General features: G+C 36.7%; 1 protein-coding gene across 1 annotated transcript; it reads left to right on the top strand.

Moving 5' to 3' along the window:
* The first annotated feature begins 5,180 nt into the window (after positions 1-5,180).
* LOC107877939 (serine/threonine-protein kinase STY13) lies at positions 5,181-21,528 on the top strand. Its single transcript, XM_016724763.2, has 3 exons — positions 5,181-5,554; positions 6,421-7,402; positions 20,914-21,528. The coding sequence occupies exons 2-3, from the start codon at positions 6,504-6,506 to the stop codon at positions 21,251-21,253; spliced, it is 1,239 nt and encodes a 412-aa protein (XP_016580249.2). The 5' UTR covers positions 5,181-5,554; positions 6,421-6,503; the 3' UTR covers positions 21,254-21,528.
* Positions 21,529-22,043: the final 515 nt, after the last annotated feature.

The raw sequence follows: 22,043 nt of genomic DNA, 5'->3' as shown, positions 1-22,043 counted from the left end.
TCACTCATGTGCTTATGATTCTCACAATGTTAGACCAAATTCATGCTACGGAATTGCACTAGCTGTGTATAACAACAATTCACTACAATATTAAATCCTAATCAAATTTTTATCATTTCCATCCAGCCCAAAGGCCTAAGACATGTAATCTTTGACATTAATATCAAAAGTACATGAATTTAACCCAGGTTTACTATAATTTAACCATAATCAATCTCATAGACAAATCATATTGCTACTGGGAGGAGAAAGTTATCCTACACGGGCTAAGTGTCTTCTCATGCTGGATTCTTATTGGGTGCACCTCGAAACTGCACTTATGACTATGGAGGTAGAGTTTATTTAGTGTGTTTTGAGGGGAAAAAAGGAAGACCTAGAAGGGAAGTTCAGGCTAGCTACCGTCGGGTTACTGTTGCAGTAGTTCTGCTGCACAGGCAGCAAATTGGCCCAATTTCTTTTAAATTCTCGACCCAATTATGTTAGGCCCCATTTTTCCATGAATTAAATTCCCTCAAGTCCAGTAGGAGTATTTTATTCATCATAAAATTTTCTAGAATGTTTTTCAATGTAACGATGTTTTGGATCGTAACACTTCAGAATCCACCAATACTAACCACCTATAATTTAGGCATTTATTAGGCTTAATCCAATTTTTGGGTACAACGCCATTTTGAATCATGCAAGAATGAACAACAACAAAAGCAAACACCTTAATTACTTAACAAAATTAATATCACCAAATAACAACAAATTCCCACCCAATTAATAGAATTTTCTTCTATTTTATCTATCCCAACAACGTGTCTGAAGTCCTAAGCATGAAATCTCCCATTAATCTACATCATGCTATAATTTCTAATTCAATCTAAACTAATTAATTAAACTTAGCCTACTTGGATGCCAAGAAACTGCTACGGAGGCATGGATGCGAGCTTTTGACTTCGTGCAAGTGATTTTTGGTGTGAATTTGGTGAGTAAACTGTGGGTTTTACCTCATTCAAGCAATATCCCTCCTCTTTATTGTCCAAGGTCATGAGGTAATCCTAGGAGGGTTTTTGGAGCAAACCTCATCCTTTTGCAACTAAAGAGGTGAAAGGAAAATATTAAAATCATGCCTGAGTGTCTGGTCCCGTCATCTCGCTATAGCAACCTAGATGCCGCTATAGCGGTAAAATTTTTGCTATGGTGACACTTCTATAGCCAAAAAAACAATTACTATTGCGAAATGACGTCAGCCCACCTGAAAATTTCAAATTATAAATTTTTAGCCTCATCGTCTCATACTAGTTCGAGACCGTATTTTCAAATATCTCCATAATTCGTACCCACAACAAGGTGCTTTTAATAACAATGGAACATGTAGTTATATTACTTGGGGTTACTATATAATTAATAATTCACAAAACACCATGTCTTAGAATAAGAATGTTTTTTGAAAACAATTAATTGTTCTCGTACTCTTTGGATCATGTTATCAATTGAGGGAAGCTCTCATATGATATAATAAAGTATTACGTTACATATTTAGATAGTTTTAAGTTCCTCATTATATTTATTTATTTAATTAATTAAATAAATAAATAAATAAATAAATAGTGATTTTCAAGTCTAATAGACTATGGACAAGTATACATAAATTGATCTGTGTCAATTATTAACAAATATGATTTCTACTCAACTATACCATTCATCAATAATTAACCACTTGATATATATAACTAGATTATTATTTGGCTAAATTAACAATTAACTAAAATAAAGCAGAGAACTTAACACTATTTAAACATTATAATAATACTTTATCATATCATATGAGAGTTTCGATCAATGAATATAATAGATGATTAGTTTCATGTTTAAACAGTGATAAGTACCTTTTTATAAATTTTATTTATTAACTATTAATTTTAACCAAATAATATGCTTTGTGAACCATTACATATTCTCAAACTCATAATTATATCATGTGGTCAATTGATAGAGACTCTACTATGATATAATAAATGATTAGTTTAAATAATGTTAAGTTTCTTATTATAATTTAATTAACTAACTACTTTTTAGTCAAATAGTAATGTAGCATACATAGAGTAAGTGGTCGATTATTGACAATGATTTAATTGAGTAGAAAATATATGTGTTGACAATTGACATAGATCGATCTATAATATACTTTAAAATACTTTTGTTGATAATTGATATAGATCGATTTATAATATACTTTAAAATATTTTTGTTGACAATTAACATAGATCGATTTATAATATAATTGTCCGTAATCAATGATTGTTGATTAAGGGTTTAAGCTTTTACAACAATGGATAAAATAATTAGATGTAACAATAGTTGAATTGAATAATAATGGTTGAGAGCTAGGAACAATATAATGGTTGAACTAGAGAAGTTTTTCATCGTTGAAGAGTGATTTTTTAATGAATAACTTGAATTGTCGGCTCAGACAAAAAATTGAACGAACAACACAGTTATAAAATAATAATAATAATAATAATAATAATAATAATAATAATAATAATAATAATAGTAAATAAAATCTAAAAGGAGACAAATCGGGAGTGCTTGAAGGAAGAATTTTTTTTTTTTTTTTAAATCGAGTAATTAGAAAATTCATAGTTAAAATTTTGTGGAGGACTATTTTTTATTTTTCAACACTGGAGTTAGGATGTAAGTTTTCTAAAGCTTTGGTGATAAAGATTTTTTTTTTTTTTAGGACTTTAGTAATAGGACTATTTTGTGTTATTTAAAAGTTTGATGTTAGAAGGAAAAAAGAATAAATATCCTCTGAATTATATTTATAGTTATTCATAGTTAAAATTATAGTTTGATGTCGTCATAATTTACTTTATCACTTTAACTTTATAGATAATTATTTACTCCCCCTAGACAACTTTCGCATGAATTATATACCACTCTCAAAATGTAATATTACTCTCACAATGAAGAGTGTATTACACTCGCCCCACGTTAGCACTACGTCGTTGTCACATCAGATCCACATAAAAAATTATTTAAAAAATAATTTCACTAATATATATTTATAAAATTTTAAAAATATATCCCCCCTTCTTTCTTCTTCAAATGATCCACCCCCTTTTTAATTTTCAAATCACCACCACCACCCCAACCTGCCATCAGCCAACCACCTTTTCTTTTTTCTTCTTCTAACATCCATTAATACTTTTTAGTTTCTAATCATTGATTTAATTTTCATTAATTTCCTCTCCTTTTTTTTAACCTTCATTAACACTTCACTAATTTTTGCTACTTCTGATTTCTCTTCTCATAACATTTTCTTTAGAAAAAATGAGTATTCTAACTTGCATATTTGAAAATTATAATAAAAATTTTTTGAATCAAGATGAAGGTTTTTTCTTTAGGTGACAATAAAAATTTAAAAAAAAAAAAGTAGAAAGAGAGGATTTGAAGAAGAAGGAATGGGGTGAAAGTTTGTAGAAAATAGAGGAAAAAGGGTGGGGTTCAAAGAAGAAGGTGGGGAGGAAGGAAGGGAGGGAGGGTCGGAGAAGATAAAAGGAGGTGGGTTTGAAGAAAATGAAAGGGCCGGGGATCTTGAAGAAGATGAAAAGGGAGGTAAGGATGTTTTTATTTGTTATTTTTATTTTATTATATATAATTAAATTATATATAATAATTAAAAAATTATTAAAATATTCTACCAATACTTTTTTCTAAAAGGAAATGCGCTTTATTTTTTTGGTCATGTTAGCTATTAATGGGGCAATATAATTCATGCGAAAATTATTTAGTGAGATAAATAATTATCGATAAAGTTAAAGTATTATAATAAGTTGTGGCGACAAGTTCAAGGAGGTACTTATGCTTTTTCCCATATTGAAAATGATAGTTTTGAAACTTTCACTAACAATGTCATGAAAAAAGTAGATATTTGGAAAAAGATTTCAAACTTGTGTCAAATGTCAAATAAAAATATGGAAGAGTACACATTTGGCCTAGAGAAACCTTACTCACTGCATTCATTTTTATTGATCACGTTTTGTTTTTTGATAGTTAAATTGCATAAATTTTGATCAACATTTATATTTGTTATTATATTAATATGAGAAAATTGTAACATATAGTTTTTTTTTATGTAGTCTTCAAAAATCTAAATATTAAATTAATTACTTCAATTTAGTTGACGTTTAATCAAATTAATCTTCACAAAGTGAAATATAATAAATAAAAATGAATAGATAAAGTAATAAAACTCACTTGATTTATAAAAATAGATAAATAAATTGAAATATTTATTTTCGTATAAGGTCAAGTAAAAAAGACAGAGACTTCACATAAGTTTAAGGGTCATTCGATACGCATGATAAAGTGGAATATCTCGTGATTAAGTTTGGTACAAAATTTATATTATATTTTGTTGATGGTATAAATTAGCTTTGGAGTATTCCTTTAAGCAAACATGATATAAATTTAACACCAAACTTAATCATATCTCAGTTTAATCCATCGAACATGTGATTATTTTGTACCAACTCTTAAGGATCGTTTGGTTAGAAACAAGTTATCGCGGGATAAGTTATCCCGCTATATATATGGAATAGACATAATACATAAACAAGACCTTTAACTTGACACCAAATTATAACTTGACCTTTAACTTTATCAGTGCACAAGTAGACCCTTTAACTATAAAAAAGTTGAACAAAAAAAATACTCCAATCTTACCTGATAAAAATGCGTGCATACACTCAAAATGACGAATGCCAGAGTAAAAATTTTAGCCTCCCAATGATTAAAAAAATGTTTAAATGACTATTATGTCCTTAATAAATTCTTTTTATATACATCCCTTTTTACAATTCAAATTCTCATTTTATTCTCTTTTTTATTTTCTCCAATAAATCCTCATTTTAATCCATCAAATATGTGATTATTTTGTACCATCTCTTAAGGATCATTTGATTAGAAACAAGTTATTACACCATAGATATAAAAAAATAACTTATCTCATCACTAAATATAAATGATAGGATAAATGATTTCTTGACTAACTAATAACTCTAATTAAAGATGAAATAAACTAATCCTATATTTTCAAGGACAGAGGATGATGAAAAAATATACTAATAATACATAACTAAAATTAATTTCTATATATGTATAATAGAAATTGAACCCTTCACCGAAATTTCCTATTGAACGCGTAGTTAAAATTCGGGCTCGCTAACTTATCGACCGCTCAATTTACAGATGAAGGTCGAGCACAGCAAGTGGGTACGCAAGAACCGAAGAGTAAGATCGGAGTGGCCACACCACATGTCTCCCTCAGGGTCATAGTCAGGGTAGAAACTAAACAAAACAAGAGACTCTCTCTCGCGCGCGCGCGTTTTCATTTTGCTTTTTGTGTTCTCTACTACTTCTCCTCTCTACTTCTATTTCTCTTTATACGTCGTCGTTTCTTTACTACTGCTGCTGCTCTTCAGACTTCCTATTACAGCTCTTGGGTTTTACAAAATCGATTGGACTGTTTTGGATTATCCCAAAGTAATTGTTCTCGATCGAGGTAATTTTAACTATTTTTCTATAGATTTTACCCTTGGATCATCTAATTTGTTGATTTTTGTCACTCGAATTAAGGGTTTTTGTGGGGATTTTGAACTACTTTTTTTTCTGTTGCTAATTTCTGTGCTGGGTGTAGGTTTATTTTTGCTTGTTCTTGCTTGAATTATCTGACTTTTTTTCCCCAAACCGGAGCTAGAAATCGACGCGTTTTGGTTGTAATTACGATTAAACCCCTAATCTTTTCGTGGAAAATGTTATAGTAGAAATGGAACATTTTACAGTTTGGTCTGTCAGTTCTCTTCTCCAGTTAATGTGTGTGTAATTTATCCCCAAAAACAATTCTTTTTGTGGCTTTACAAAACGAGCGGTATCTCAGTAGTTGGTTGACTATTGGTTGACGTAATTCTCTCCCCCATTTCCTCTTCCCCTACTTCCAATTTGAATAAAAAAATGTGGCTTTACAAAAAGAAGAAGACATTAGTAGCTTTTTGCCATATCTACCCTTACTGCTCCATGGAAGCATATAATCATTAATTACATTTACGGATTTTAATAAAGGATTCAAAGGTGAATAAGGAAGTAACTGATTTGTCATCTTAATTACCGAGTCATTTAGCTAATTTGAAGGCATTAAATGAACTGAAGGTTGAGGACAATTTTCCCTTATATAATAGCTTACCTTTTAGTAAAGGTTGAAGATAGACTTTTTCTTGCGTGGTTAGTTTTCATCAAGCTTCTCTTCTGTGTGTTCATTTTGAAATTATTTTTTGTTTAGTTATTTTCTCCTTGTTGCTTATTGTGCTTTGATGCATGAAATTGGAGAAGAATTTTCTGCTAGCAAGCTCTGATATTTCATGTTTCTTACAGGGTTGTGGTCCGTTAAAGTTTGAGTTACAAATCCTCATGCAGAAAAAACTATAGTTTTTTTGCTGCAGTTGCTTGAAGGGAAAATGTTGGAGACTCCAAAGTTTGCGGGACTTATAGACTTAAATGAAAACCATGATCATTATGGACTGTCCCAAAATTTTTACCATAAGCTTGGTGAGGGATCAAACATGTCAATCGACAGTTATGGGAGCTTGCAGATGAGCAATGGCGGAGGTTCAGTTGCAATGTCGATGGATAACAGTAGTGTTGGATCAAATGATTCACACACTCGTATCTTAAACCACCAAGGTCTCAAGCGTGTCCACAATAACTATTCTGCTGCAGCTAGTGTAAATAAGGGCAAAGCTTCTCATGGGTTGAGTGACGATGCTCTAGCTAAAGCTTTGATGGATCCTCGATTTCCTACCAATGGGCTTGAGAATTATGATGAGTGGACGATTGATTTGAGGAAGCTCAACATGGGGCCAGCTTTTGCTCAAGGGGCTTTCGGGAAACTCTACAAGGGAACTTACAATGGAGAGGATGTTGCTATCAAGCTTCTAGAGAGGCCAGAGAATGATCTTGAAAGGGCTCACTTGATGGAGCAACAGTTTCAGCAGGAAGTCATGATGTTGTCAAGGTTGAAACATCCAAATATTGTTCGGTTTATCGGTGCATGCCGTAAACCCATGGTGTGGTGTATTGTCACCGAATATGCTAAAGGAGGATCAGTTCGTCAGTTTCTTACTAAGAGACAAAATCGAGCTGTGCCCTTGAAGTTAGCAGTGAGGCAGGCCTTGGATGTGGCAAGGGGTATGGAATATGTGCATGGCCTGAATCTGATACATCGTGACCTGAAATCTGACAACCTACTAATTGCTGCTGATAAATCAATCAAGATTGCGGACTTTGGGGTTGCTCGTATTGAGGTGCAGACAGAAGGAATGACACCAGAGACTGGAACATACCGCTGGATGGCTCCGTAAGCCTCTAACTTTTTAGAAAACTCTTTAAATGTGATCGTCTTATCCTGGTCTGGTCTTTTGGCAAAACCATAATACAGAGCTTTTTCTTTTCTTTTTCCTTTCAAAATGTTAAATATATCCATAACACAGAGCTGCTTCTGCCGTCCCATTGATTCTTTTATGGTTTCAGTTTCCTTCTTTTCGTAGAATTCATTCAATGATTTGCATACTGTGTTTGCAATACAAATATACAATGCCTTCTAACTTATCAAAGAGAATGGTGAAGTGGTAGCAATTAGATATGTTTAAGTTCCAACATGATATATATCTGAACATTTACTTTGCACTATGTCTAATATTTAATCTAATGTTGTAAGTTTAACTGCACCTGCATTGTCTAAAGATAGATTTAAAGTGAAAAAAGTAATGTTTCTTTTGATTATCAAGGAATCTATTGCAGCCAATCGGAGCTCTCAGAACCAGGTTGATGGACCCAACTGGATGTCCAGCCCGTTGGGCCAGCTGGAGCTTTTGATACTTGGGGATGATGAACTCATTGACCCATCCCTCTACCTCCTCTTAAATATTGGCCTTAGATCTTGTTTGGATTGGCTTTTGGCTTTTGACTTGTAAGCCAAAAGCCATAAATTAGGATTTCTAAGTTAATAGCTTTGGCTTAATTTTATCATTTTGGCTTAAAATCAAGTGCTTATAAGCACTACAAAAGTGCTTAAAAGCTATTTTGCCTTAAAATCTCTTAAAATAAGACACTCGAAATAGGCTCTTAATTCGCTTAGCTAAGGATTCAAACTTGTGACCTAGAAATGAATCTCTTATCCTTTGCCAATTGAGTTAACCCCTGGGGCAAAAAAAAAACAATGGTTTAGAAGCTGTATAACCTTTTGAAAGAACCAGATTGCTTGTGTCTATTGTTCCTGTTGTATGTCTGACATTGCTAAGAAAGAGAACTAGTTTCTTCCAGTCAACCCTAAATTTATTTTTCTTTTTTTGGGGGGGGGGGGGGGGACATTGTATTCATCAGTACAAAAAGATTGTACTGGCAACAGTAGTACAAAGAAAAGAAGAAAACTTTCTAGAAATGTCAAAAGTCTCCTCTTTTTGTGGTTTAGTGTGCTAACTCAGTCTAGCTCATGTAATTCATATTCATGATGTGTAGAGATGAACCATAGTTCACATTTGTGTGCTTTTAGGGAATGTTCTAGTTAGAACAGTATACAGAAGCTCATCTGTCACCTCCTTTTTTTAACTTTTAAAGGGTTAAAGTTAATTATATATTTTTTGGCTTCACCAATTTTTGTCTTGTCATCTTCTGTTCCCCCCTATGCCATTTTCTTGGTTTCTATTTCATCTGACTGATCTCTGATAATAAATCATGGTGCTCATTCCATGTAACAGTAACTGAACTGAGAAATGTTAACCATTTTTGCTTGGTAGTTCTAGCCACTTCAGCTTAAGTGGTTCAACTTATTTTTTTGGTGTATCATCTCTTATTCTTAACTTAAACTTCGACAGAATTAGCTCCAAGATTAGTGTTTCTTTTTATAATGTGGTGTCCGAGCCAACTAGCGAGCACCCTGACTATTCACCAAGTACTTGCTACCTCCGTCCAACATAGGTACCGAATAGCTTTCTTTACCTAGGCTTGGGCAGATGCAAATAGGAAGAAATCACCTAGTGTTTTTGTCTAAACCTTGGTCTCCAAGGTTTGCACCACGTCATTGACCACTAAGCCACACCTTGTGCTGCAAGATTAGTTTCTTCTCCTTGCCTAATTTCAAACAATAGAAGTAAGAAGAGTAGATCGGCAAAAATAGTTAAATACAACTTGTGTAATTATGGCATCTACTATCTTTTGCATTGAGATTGTGTCCTGAATATGGCTACTGAGACACAACAACAACAAACCCAGTGTATTCCCACAAAGTGGGGTTTGGGAAGGGTAAAATGTATGCAGTCCATACCGCTACCTCTGTAGAAGTAGAGAGGTTGTTTTCGATAGACCCCGACTCAAGATAAAGAATAGTAAACAAGGTCGTAATGAAACAATGAAACAGGATGGATGTCATAATAGAGATAAGAAATAAGAAATAACAAAAAGAGAAATAAGATATAAGAAATAAGATAAATAAGAGCAATAAGAAATAAGAAATAAGAAATAAGACACCTACATAGTAGTAAACATACACTCACAGACCAAAGACACCCACCATACCCAAACTCCCTGACTAGCTGCTCCTACCTATGGACACAGTTCTAGGATTACTAACCCGACTACACAAGAGCTCTCTAACTACTTGCTACGACTCACCCACATACCCTAGCCTTCTACCCTTATCCGCAACCTCCACATCTTCCTATCTGGGGTCTTGTCCTCAATAAGTTGTAACTGTTCCATGTCATGCCTAATCACCTCCCTCCAGTATTTCATCAGCCTACCTCTACCCTTCCTGAAACCATCCAAAGCTAGCCTCTCACAAATACGAATTGGGGCATCCGTGCCCCTCATCATCACATGTCCAAACAATCGCAGCCTCCCTTCCCGCATCTTGTCCTCCACCGAAGCACTCCTACCTTCTCCCAGATAATCTCATTCCTAACTCTATCCCCTCTAGTAAATCCACACACTCAACGCAACATTCTCATTTCCGCCACCTTCAATTTTTGAATGTGGGAGTTCTTGACTGGCCAACACTCCGCTCCATACAGCATGGCCAGACGGACTGCCACTCTATAGAACTTGCCTTTAAGCTTAAGGGGCACCTTCTTATCATACAACACTCTTGAGGCGAGCCTCCGTTTCATCCAACCTGCCCCAATACGTTTAGAGACATCCTCGTCAATCTCTCCATTCCCCTAAATCATAGACCCAAGATACTTAAAACTATCCCTCTTACAAAAAACCTGGGAATCCAACCTCACCACCACCTCGTCCTCGTCATTAAACTTGCATTCCATATACTCTGTCTTAGATCACCCTTTAGATTCAAGGGTTTGCCTCCAAACCTCCAATTTTTCATTCATACCTCCCCACGTCTCATCAATCAACACTACATCATCCGCAAATAACATACACCAAGGCACCTCACCTTGAATACTTCGCATCAACACATCCATCACCAACGCAAACAGGAATGGACAAAGAGTCGATCCCTGAAGCAACTCTGTCTCGATCGAAAAATGCTCTGAGTCATCTCCCGTCGTCCTCACCCGAGTCTTCCCTCCATCATACATGTCCTTAATAGATCTGATGTACACCATCGGGACCCCTCTCACCTCTAAGCATCTCTAAAGAACCTCCCAGGGACTTTGTCATATGCCTTCTCCAGGTCAATGAACACCATGTGTAAGTCCTTCCTTTCCCTATACTGTTCCACCAATCTCCTCACCAGGTGGATTGCCTCTGTCGTCGAGCGACCGGACATAAATCCAAACTAATTCTCCGAAATAGACACGATCCTCCTCAATCTCCGCTCAACCACCCTCTCCCAAATCTTCATAGTGTGACTCAACAACTTAATACCCCTGTAGTTGCAACTTGGAATATCACCCTTGTTTTTATATAACGGAATCATTGTACTCCATCTCCCAGCCTCAGGCATTTTCACAGTCTTGAAAATGCCATTGACCAAATCAGTCAACCACCTTAAACCTGTCCTACTAGTATACTTCCAAAAATCCATTGGAATCTCGTCAGGCCCCGTCGCCCTACCCCTTTGCATCCTACGAATAGCTTCTCTGACCTCCTCAACCTTAAAACGTCTACAGTAACTGAAATCACGGCTCTCGTCTGAGTGCTCCAGCTCCCCTAACTCAATGCCTCTGCCCCCTCCTCGTTTAGGAGTCTATGAAAATATTCCTGCCATCTTCTCTTTATGTGAACATCCTCCACCAGAACTTTACCATTCTCTCCCTTAATGCACTTCACTTGATCGAGGTCACGACCCTTCCGCTCCCTAGCCTTAGCAAGCCTATACAACCTCTTTTCCCCGCCTTTCACCTCTAGCCCCGCATACAAGCTCTTAGACGCTGCTGTCTTAGCAGCCGTAACTGCTAACTTAGCCTCCTTCCTTGCTAATTTGTAAACCTCCCTATTCACCCTCTTCTCATCTTCATCATTACTCTCAATCACCTTAACATACACCCCTTTTTTAATCTCTACTTTCTTCTTAACTTCTTCATTCCACCACCACCAGTCCCCCTTATGCTGTCTTGCCCGATCCTTCGAAACACCCAACACTTCACTAGCAGTTTCCTTGATGCAGCTGGCAGCCCTATCCCACATATCATCCACGTCCCCCCTACACTCCCACACCCCCATTCTCGCCACCTTCTCCCCTATCTCCAGCGCACTAACTGGCGTCAAGCCACCCCACTTAATTCTGGGTCGACTCTCCTCGGCCCTTCTCTTCTTGCTCTTCTTGATAACCAAGTCCATCACCAGAAGCCTGTGCTGGGTCGAAAGATGCTCACTCGGAATGACTTTACAGTCCTTACATAAAGCCTTATCCCCCTTCCTAAGCAACAAAAAGTCAATTGAGTCTTGGCCATCGCGCTTCAGAAGGTAATTAGGTGATCCTCCTTCTTCGGAAAGCTCGAATTCACTACCACCAGCCCAAAGGCACTCGCAAAATCCAACAGGGCAGCTCCCTTACCATTCCTATCACCGAAACCAAAACCTCTATGCACATCGTCATAGCCTCCCGATAAAACCCCAATGTGCCCATTGAAGTCCCCTGCTATGATAATCTTCTCCGAGCTAGGCACACTTCTCACCACCTTGTTCAAAACCTCCCAAAAACTCGCTTTCACCTCCTCTTTCAAGCCCACCTGTGGCGCATAAACACTATACACATTCAGCATAAACCCCCCAATGACCAACTAGGCTACTGAGAGTATATTGAATTTTTTAGTTTGAGTCCTATGGATATTTCTGGTTTTAATACTTCTTATGCAAGGTTATGTGGGCGTGGAAGACTGAAATAGAGCCACGTTCCTTGTTGATCTTTTCTAGGATATTCTCAAGATTTTGAGAAGAGAAGTGCAATGCCTGTGAGACGCTTCGGAATGGGCAAAAATAGGTGTAAACAATGTCTGGATAGGTGACCAGCTTGAAATTAACCTGTTGAAGCGGCACCTCTATTTAGTTGTTATAATTAGGTCTTGAAATCAATTGTTATAGGAATTTTCATTATAGGTCTGGCTGGTCGTGTGTGAAATGTTTTATTGTGATAGATGATAGCTTCTAAATTTAACTGCAGTAGACTTGTGCTCCTTTATTGTCTTGGAAGACGTTGAAATCTAATCATTTTGTGCTCTTGGTAATGTGTGCCGAAAATTCTTTGGCAGACTGAGTGTTAACTTCCAATTATAAAATATGAAAAAGCCTCCCATATTCAGTTTTTAGCTTAAGGTGGAGGTATTTAACTGCCTCTACTTGAATTCCTTTCCTTGTAGACGGCTTTGAAACTCTTGTCTAAATTGTACTGCACATCCTTGAATACCTAAATGATCTCAAATGGACTTAACAATTCATGGTAAGTTATAGCGTTATTGAACAGCCATATAGATTTGGATTGAAGCATAGTTGTTATTTTAAAAAGGCAAAATGCTCTTCTGGACCCTTGTATTATGTCGGTTTTGTAAGTTGAACACTTCTACTTACATGTTTGTCATCTGGACTCCTGAATCCACTAAAAAACAATATTTTAAACCCTTTTTTGGTGAGTGTAACACACTCTCCCCATGTCAGCTGCCACGTCACTTGCCATATGTACCACGTCAGCTATCACGTCATCTTTATATATAAAAAATATTAAATATTAAAATAAATAAATAAATATACAAACAAACAAACCCCCCTTATCTCTTTTACCCTTTTTCTTTCTTTTCCAGTTCTTCTATCTCTTCCCCTTTCCAGTTCTTTCTTTCTCTGTTTCTTCTTCTTTTTCTTATTCTTCTTCCTCCTTTTCTCATTCTTCTTTTCCTTTATCATCTTCATCTTCTTATTCTTCTTGCTCTACGAAAAAAAATTAAAAAGTAGGGGGTGAAAAATTTAAGAAGTATGGAAAGAAGAGATTTTTGGAGATTTTTGTGATTTGGGTGATTCTAGAAACTTGAAATTCAATGTAAAAACTCAATTTTTAGGCTTTCTTTAGATTCTTTATGATTTGGGTAATTCAAGAAAGTTTGAAATTCTTGAAATTCAATGTAAAAACTCAATTTTTGTGGATATTTTGTGATTTGGGTAATTCAAGAAAGTTGAGAATTTTTTAAATTCAAAGTAAAGATTCAATTTTTATTTTTCTTGGGATTTCTTGTGATTTGGGAAATTCAAAAATGTTGGAAATTCTTGAAATTCAATGTGAATATTTTTGTGAATTGGTTAAAATTCAATGTTGAGAATTCTTGAATTTTTTGTGAATTGGCTGAAGAAAAAGAAATTCAATGGTAAGTGGTGTAGTGTGTGAAGATTTTTGTGGGGAAGAAAAAGAATTTTCCGGTGAGGTTTTTTCGGGGAGAGGGGTAGTGCAGTGGTGCTTGCCAGCGTTAATGATGATGGACGGCGTGGAGGAAGAGATGGGGTGGGGTGGGGGTGGCTGAATGGGGGCTGGGGTGGGGTGTGGGTTGCTGAACGGCGATTGGGGTGGAGTGGGGGTGGCTGAATGGGGGGAGGGGGTTGGGGTAGAGTTTTTTTTATTTTTTTTTAAAATTTATTATTTTTAAAATATTTTTAAATTAAAAATATGGAGGAAAAAAGGCAGGTCCTTTTATAATTTTTTAAAATTTTTAATATTAATTTTATTTTTTAAAATTATTTTAATATAAAATTGGCCAAAAATTAACCCCCACTCACACCCAGGCGAGTGACTACACTCTCTTAGTCCTAGTCAGCCATTTTAGTGCCACATAGGTAAAGTCAACGGTCAAAGTATGCAAAATGTTGCTTTTTAGTGGGTTCAGGGGTCAAAGTATGCAAAATGTAAGTAGAAGTGTCCAACTTACAAAACGGACATAGTACAAGGGTCCAGAAGAGCATTTTGTATAATCTTTTACTGGTAAGTTATAGAGTTGATAGATATTATCTATTGAACAATCATATAGCTTCGGATTGAAGCAGAGTTGTTATTTTAATAAATATAATCTTTTACTGCATGTTTTGAACTGATAAAATTCCTTTAAACGAAACTTAAAGCAGCCGTCTCCCAGTAGGTGGGTTGTGATCTTTCCCATCTCCGGTATTCGGGAATACCTTTCTCTATGCCCTCTCATATTTCTTAGAAAATTCTTTTCTTTGTTTACTTATGCTCACCCACCTCGAGAAACACTGTAATCGTAGTACACTAGTGTGGTTTGTAGGGGCTTGTGGGGGGTGGGGGTGGGGGATGATGAATTTTATTTGAATATAAAAGAATGTGTTGAAACCTCCTGCCCTTACGGAGATATCTGTAGTACAAGTTCCTCCTCTCCTTACTTTGGTGCATTGCTACTTTTTGAACAGATCTTGAAGTTTTGTCTCTTGGTACTGCGCTCATATCTAGTAGTTGAATATGTTTCCTGTTCTTTGTGAGGTCCCGGGGTTATGTTTTTTAGGTTCGGTATCTCATTATATAATAGTACATTTAAGGAGGAGAATAATGAAAGACCTTTTTCAAAAAGGTGCTTTTTATTCCAAAACAGCTGTCCTAGATCCTTTCTATCTTGCAGTTTCTCTCTTTTCTTTGGCTCTCTTTCTTTTCTGGAAGAAAAAGGTCTTGAGCAAAAATCTTGTCTATTCTCGCTTCAAAGTCCCTTCTGAATATTGCAGTAGGAGATTCTTGTTCGTACCCCTAATGTGGATTATTCTTCATGCTATTGAGGATCTTGTGAAGTGCCAGGTTCATCTGCCTCAAGGAGTTCATATGTTACGTCTCTGAAGTATGAGAGGGAAAATTTTGTGCACTTTATCCTTTACCCTCACATTGGATTATGTCAAATGTTTCTGCACATGAAATCCTTTAAATCTCACTTCAATAATGTGAACCAGTACTGTTCCAGTTTTCTTCTCCCTGATATGGCCTTTCATCAGTTGAGGTTCAACTAGTCTCGGATATGCTTTTAAACTAATAAGGTTTAATTCTATGGCATATTTAAGTAATGGAACTTATTATGCCCCCCAGCGTGTTTTGACATTTGCTATACTCTGTCAAAGCAGGCAATTCCTTGGACGGTTGGAAATTAATAGCTGATTCTTCTGAAATTTTCTGTTTCTATCGTGATCGCTTACTAGCAATCTTGTTAACTTATAGACTCGAGAGACTTCTGTCTATTTATGCTCGTGATTTGAATCCATGGTCTTGATGTATATTTACCTAGTTTGTAACAGTCAGTATTTGGTTGCTTTTTTATGAGCATGGCTAATCTTTTTTTTTCTTTTTTTCCCCCAATAATTTAATATCTTCTGGTTGTGTAAAACGCCCAAAAGGGTGTCCTCCATATGAGATATATTGCATCGACAACAACAACAACAACCCAGTGTATTCCCACACAGTGGGGTTTGGGAGGGTAAAATGCACGCAGTCCATACCACCACCTCCGGAGAAGTAGAAAGGTTGTTTCCGATAGACCCCCGACTCAAGACAAAGAATAGTAAATACATTCGTAATAAAGCATGAAACAAGACGGAATAACAGAAATAAGACACCCACAAAGTAATACTCCTACACTAACGAACCAAAGGCAACCCCACCCCATACCCTCCTACTAGCAGCTCCAACCTATAGACCTAGCCCTGAGACTACCGGCTCGGCTACCCTAAAGCTCTCCTAATTATTGACTACGACCCACCCACATGCACTAGCCGTCTAAGCTAATTCACGTCCTCCATACCTTCCTATCTAGGGTCATGTCCTCAGTAAGCTGTAATTGCTCCATGTCACGTCTAATCACCTCTCACTAGTATTTCTTCGGCCTACCCCTACGCCGCTTGAAACCATCCAAAAGCTAGCCTCTCACACCTACGAACTGGGGCATCCGTGCCCCTCCTCATCACATGACCGAACCATCTCAACCGAACTTCCCGCATCTTGTCCTCCACCGGCGCCACTCCCACCTTAACTATCCAAAAAACTTAACTCTCTGTTTCATAGGAGGGGGATGTATCCCTGTCCAAAAAAGAGGGATATATCTTTTACGTTAACATACAAATAAAACAAAAGGTCTCGTTTGACTGAACATGCTGGTCTCTCGAATTCTTCAGAACTTTTGACCATTCCTTTCTTGCCAAAGTGTTCAAAATATAGTATGTTCTGCTATCTTCCACATCTCCATATTCTTAGTCTCCATCCTATCCAATCTCCAACTTTTGAAAGCAAGTACAATTGTTCTTCAGGGTACCCTAGTGTTACCGCATACACATATCACGTTATATAATTTCAACAATGATGTTCGAGTAAGTTTGTGTGCACATCGACTATTCCATCGAGTACCTACAACCTCCTACATGTTGGGCAACTCTGCCACCCAAAGCTTTAGGTGACGAGAAGAAATCATCTCGCACTCTTTTTACTTACTCTTCCATGATTTTTATCCCACTTCCTTGACCATTAGACCGTACCATTGGGCGGAAAGCTTTAGGTTCCCTCTCAAAATCGCAATGTACTATAGTTCTCCACATCCACCCATGCATCTTACACATGCAGCACCAACTTTCACTAAACGTCTCCTCAAATTTTCTGCTGTTAGGATGGCATCTGCATCCCACATGGCACCAGTTCTATTAAAATCCATAGTTTTGTCCCTTAAAGCAATGAAATTATGCAAAGCATGGGATTATTGCATCATTAGTGAAGCCATGTGCTTCAGAAAAGTATGTGATTCAAGCAATGATGCGCAAAGTAATCTCAATGAGAAGCCATCAGTTCATTGAATCTCAACTTTGAGTAGTTAGATTAATATTGGCATGATTGTTCATATGATGCTCAAATTAGTTATTTTAGTTACTCTCTGATTATAATTATATATATTTGTTTTTTTTTTTAATTTTTGGTGAATTGTGCGCGTCACTTCAAAGAAGTATGTGTGTTTCATTTCTCGGTTTTCCCCTTCAAGCCACTTGGACCATATCCAGAGGCGAATCTAGGATTTGTAGAACATGGGTGCACCAATAAAAAAAGAAGGAAAAAATATTGTAAGTGGGAATTGATCTATAGTCCTAAAGGTAAATAACCCCACATTCAACGAAGTGCACCATTTAGCCCTCTTGCAGGATAGGTGTCAGCAGATAATATTATACCAATTTTAGAAAATATATACATTAAATACTTAGTTTTACGGAGAGACCACTAGTTCACGTGCCCCAATTTTAATGCATAAATTCGCCCTTGGCCATATCGCTTTTTGTCATTTTCACTTTAAAAAACTCGCATGACATACTATGTAAAGAATGCCACCTTATTGATTTTGAATGTGAGTACACACTTGAGAGTGTTTTATTGAAGCTTGTTGGGAGATTTATTGATTGTGAGAAACATTGGTTGCGAATGATTCATTTCACTCTCGGTCTTCGTAAGAGGTTGGTGCTTGTGATAATTAGATAGGAAGGTCTTAGGTTTAACATACCCTTTGGTTGTCCGCTCTTTATCATTTTGTGTCAATCTATCTATACTTTACTTTCATTGTTTTTGTTTTCTTTGTTTTGTGTTTTCATTTTCGTAGTTTTTCTCTCGTATCATTTGATACTATGTAAAGAATGCCACCTTATTAGGTGTGTTATACTTGCGTACTATTTCCATCATGGCTTTGCCCTTACACCCCTAACAGACATCTAATAATGGTTCATTCAGAAATATATTTGTTGTTTGTTCCTTAATTTCCATAGGAAGCCATCAATGTCATCCCAATTCAATACTGGATAGGTCCTGTACATCATCGGATACTTGGTCTGCCTCACTCTGATAATTTCAGCTCCTGTCTGCTCATATCAACAGTGGCGTAGAGAATAAGTTGGGGAACTCTCCTTGAGAGTCAAAGCTCTGCGCCACACGTCAAGCCAAAAAAGTCTCATCTACCATTTCCAGTTGCAAAAACAATAAATCTTGGCTACTTCTTTTGAATCTTGTCATCTCATCCTCTCACTTAACCCATACGAGGTGGGCTACTTATCGAATAACCATCATTTCCTTTAACATCCATATCTGGAAAGGATCGCATTCCTCTCCGTAGTTTCTCCTTAGTAGTCTTGGTTAAAAGGTTGTTAACCTGCAAACATCAGGTCCCTGTATTTCCAGGAGGCTGTCATCTTCTCCTATCCATTTGTGGATACTTTTCCTGTCACTATTATTCCACCCCGTAGGAAGTCCTTCATAAGTTGCTCTTGCTCTTACTAGTCTAGCATACTAACTGTGGATTGGACAGGAAACAGAGACATCAAATGTGCTGGAATGCTGATGACCAGATCCTGACTTTTCATCTCCGGAAATCAGCAGAAGAGATCTTGTAGCCAAACCTAGATCTTGTAGCCAAACCTTTTCATTCTTGTTCATGGTTGTGGCCGCCAAAGGGGTGGTGCCATCTTCTGCAGTGGACAATTTCGTTTTAGGCTATCGTAAATTATTTTGCACTAAAAGCTGAACAAATTCCACTCAGCCTCTAATTGCTGAAGAATGTGTTTATCTAAAGCAATTAAGCAGTGTAGATCTTTTCTTAAAAGAACTGTCAGCTTTTTAGATCTCTCTTGGAGGAGCCAAGTACGAAAGAAAAGCGCATGCATCAAAACTTCTAAAGGTTTTAGTAGGCTGATAGCATGTGTGCACATTCACATGAAAAACACACAAGAATATGGAAGGTACAGATTTCACGTACATGAATATTCTAACTGTCTACCAAGAAAGAATGTATTACACTTCTACATGTTTGGGTACTCTGGGATGTCAGCATCTGCATACTTGGCAACTTTAGCAGTTGTCAGATAAACCTTACAATCATGTAATTAAAACATAAAGAACAAGTAAAATTACTTGGGCCTTTTTGATAACTAAAGTAAAGTTTTGATGATAAAAACAAAATAGTTCAATTTGAGCCTGAATAGAGCATTGTAGTTGTGAATCCATTAGCCGACCCAACTTTTTTCGCAATTAAGCTAGTTGTGTGATTGATTGTTTATTGCGTCACTACTTCTTGGGTGCCTTTTCAATTGGAAAATTGATTAACATGGTGCTACATTTTAACAGATCAGATGTCGACATCTGAACTTATCGTATTTTAGAGCCTTTAAAATATTATTGGATGTTACTTTGTGTAATCTCACAAGTGTGGTCTTTTGGGGGGGAGGATTAGGAAGTAGGATGTATGCAGATCTTACCCCTACCTTTGTGGGGTAGAGAGGCTGTTTCCAGTGGACCTCTTGTTAACCTTTACAAAAAAAAAATTATAAAGGTATTCCTTATGCTGGGTTATAATTTTCGTTCTCAAGCTTGATCTGGCAGTTATCATGTGCACCTTGAATTAGATGAGCAATTTAGGATGAAAAGAGTTTGAAAGAATAGAGTTGTATCCTTTTCCATCGGCTAGAGATTCATTACATAATTAAGTTTTAAGAAGAGTATAACTGGATATATCTCTAGGATACAATTTTGCAATAAGTTTCCATGGTCTAGCTTTCAACAGAATATTAGAGATAAACTTGTATTGGGAGATGAAATTACATTTTCTAAAAACCAAGGGGATTAGGGATGAAGCGTGCATTTGTAGAGAAATATGGCTAATGGAGTTTCTCATTTCCAACCGGACAATCTTCTTCCAACATTTAGTTGAAGAAGATGGTGTTTTTCAGTGCCTATAAGCAACTGTCAAGATGCTTGTGATTAAGCTGCCTTTGTCAAAGAAATAAGACAGATGTAGTTTTCATTCCCAATTGGACAGTCTTTGACATTTAGTTGAAGGTTGTGTTTGTGGGTGCCTATAAGACACTGTCAAATGCTTGTGATCGGAATGGAGTATATAGTGGCTCTGGTGATATTTAGTGTGCTGCCGCAGTTGAGATGGTCCACTTCGCTGTGGTGCGACAAGATTCTTCGATGCAATTATTTCTAGTGCGAGGAATGAGTAGTGTGTAGATGAGTAGCATGCATGACTTACGGAAAATAGATGGGAACTTGCTGAGTACCAAAATTGATGCAATAAAGGTCGTCCCAGTTGCAATCTTCATGTCGAATAGGGCTTGTAGCTGACATGTGTAGCCACTCTTGGAAATCACATCCAATTAAACTATATTCAAAATTTTGTTTTAGGTTATCTGGAAAAGGAACCAACCTGTCACTTTCCCCCGAAAAACTCTTTTCATATCTTAGCAATTTTTTAGGGGCAGAATTCACATCTTAGCATTACTTTCTGAATTGCTTGTTTTTGTTTCTTCTTGCAATATGCTTTCATTATGCCTGTTGCAAAAGAGAAAGACAATGTTTCTAGTTGTGGTTTAGCGCATGTTTGTGCTGTAGTGGCCTACTTGAGTGCATTTTACTTTGTGTTGTAGGGAGATGATCCAGCACCGACCGTATACACAAAAAGTTGATGTTTATAGTTTTGGCATTGTTCTTTGGGAGCTTCTGACGGGGATGCTCCCCTTCCAGAACATGACTGCTGTGCAGGCAGCTTTTGCAGTTGTCAACAAAGGTGTTCGTCCAACCATCCCCAATGATTGTTTGCCTGTCCTAGGTGAAATCATGACTCGCTGCTGGGATGGTAACCCTGACAATAGACCACCCTTCTCTCAAGTGGTCAGCATGCTCGAGGCTGCAGAAACAGAGATCTTGACAACAGTCAGAAAGGCCCGTTTCAGGTGCTGTGTCAGTCAACCCATGACTACAGATTGATATGGAAAGAGGGAACTGTAGGCAGTAAGGGCAAGAGTAGAGGATTTGGGAAGGCTAAACAGAACTGATTATCTATGAAGCATTACTTCTTTATTCAGATAGAGAAAGGGAAGAAAGTTGTGATAAGAACAGCTTGATTTTATGTTGTATCTTCTTTTGTTTTCCTTTTCTTCTTGAATTTAAGATTCTGATTAGTGATAATAGAAGGGTATGTGTATTTATACATGTCCATTGGCTATGTTCTATTTTACTTCAATCAAATTTTATCAGGTGCAGAAGATGTTACATGCAGACCGCCCCACAGCCTACCTTTTGTACCTCTGATACTTGATTTTATTCTGCCGAAAATGTGGGGACGTTAAGCAATATGTTTGCTTCAGATGTGATAGGTCTCATCTTTGTTTTTTCTTCTAAATAGAAATATGACAGGGAATGAGGAAAGGTGAACTACCGAAATAGCCTCCAAGTGGTGTTTTTTTTTTGTTTGGTCCCCTTCCTTTTTATGTACTAGTTTAGTGTGCTTGTTTTGCATGTGAGTTTCACGTCAGATGTTACTAAAGTTGTTTTCCATCTTGTGAAAGAAATTTCACGTCAGATGTTACTAAAGTTGTTTTCCATCTTGTGAAAGAAATTGCAGTGAAATGCTCTTGGAATATTATTTGGTCCTAAATATTAGGACTTTGAGGGGTTGTTTGGTGTGAGGTATAAGGGATAAATAGTCTCGGGATAAGATGATAGGATTATTTTATCACATGTTTGATGTGATTAATTATCTCACCATTTATGTTAT

Source organism: Capsicum annuum, chromosome 7 (genome assembly GCF_002878395.1).
Source record: "Capsicum annuum cultivar UCD-10X-F1 chromosome 7, UCD10Xv1.1, whole genome shotgun sequence".
NCBI classification, from domain to species: Eukaryota; Viridiplantae; Streptophyta; class Magnoliopsida; order Solanales; family Solanaceae; genus Capsicum; species Capsicum annuum.
This window is presented reverse-complemented; position numbering and strand designations above follow the sequence as displayed.

Excerpts from the sequence above, each read along its gene's own strand:
- LOC107877939 (XM_016724763.2), top strand. The coding sequence starts at position 6,504 with ATGTTGGAGACTCCAAAGTTTGCGGGACTTATAGACTTAAATGAAAAC. Across the intron at positions 7,403-20,913 it reads ACATACCGCTGGATGGCTCC|GGAGATGATCCAGCACCGAC; the intron begins GTAAGCCTCTAA and ends TTTGTGTTGTAG.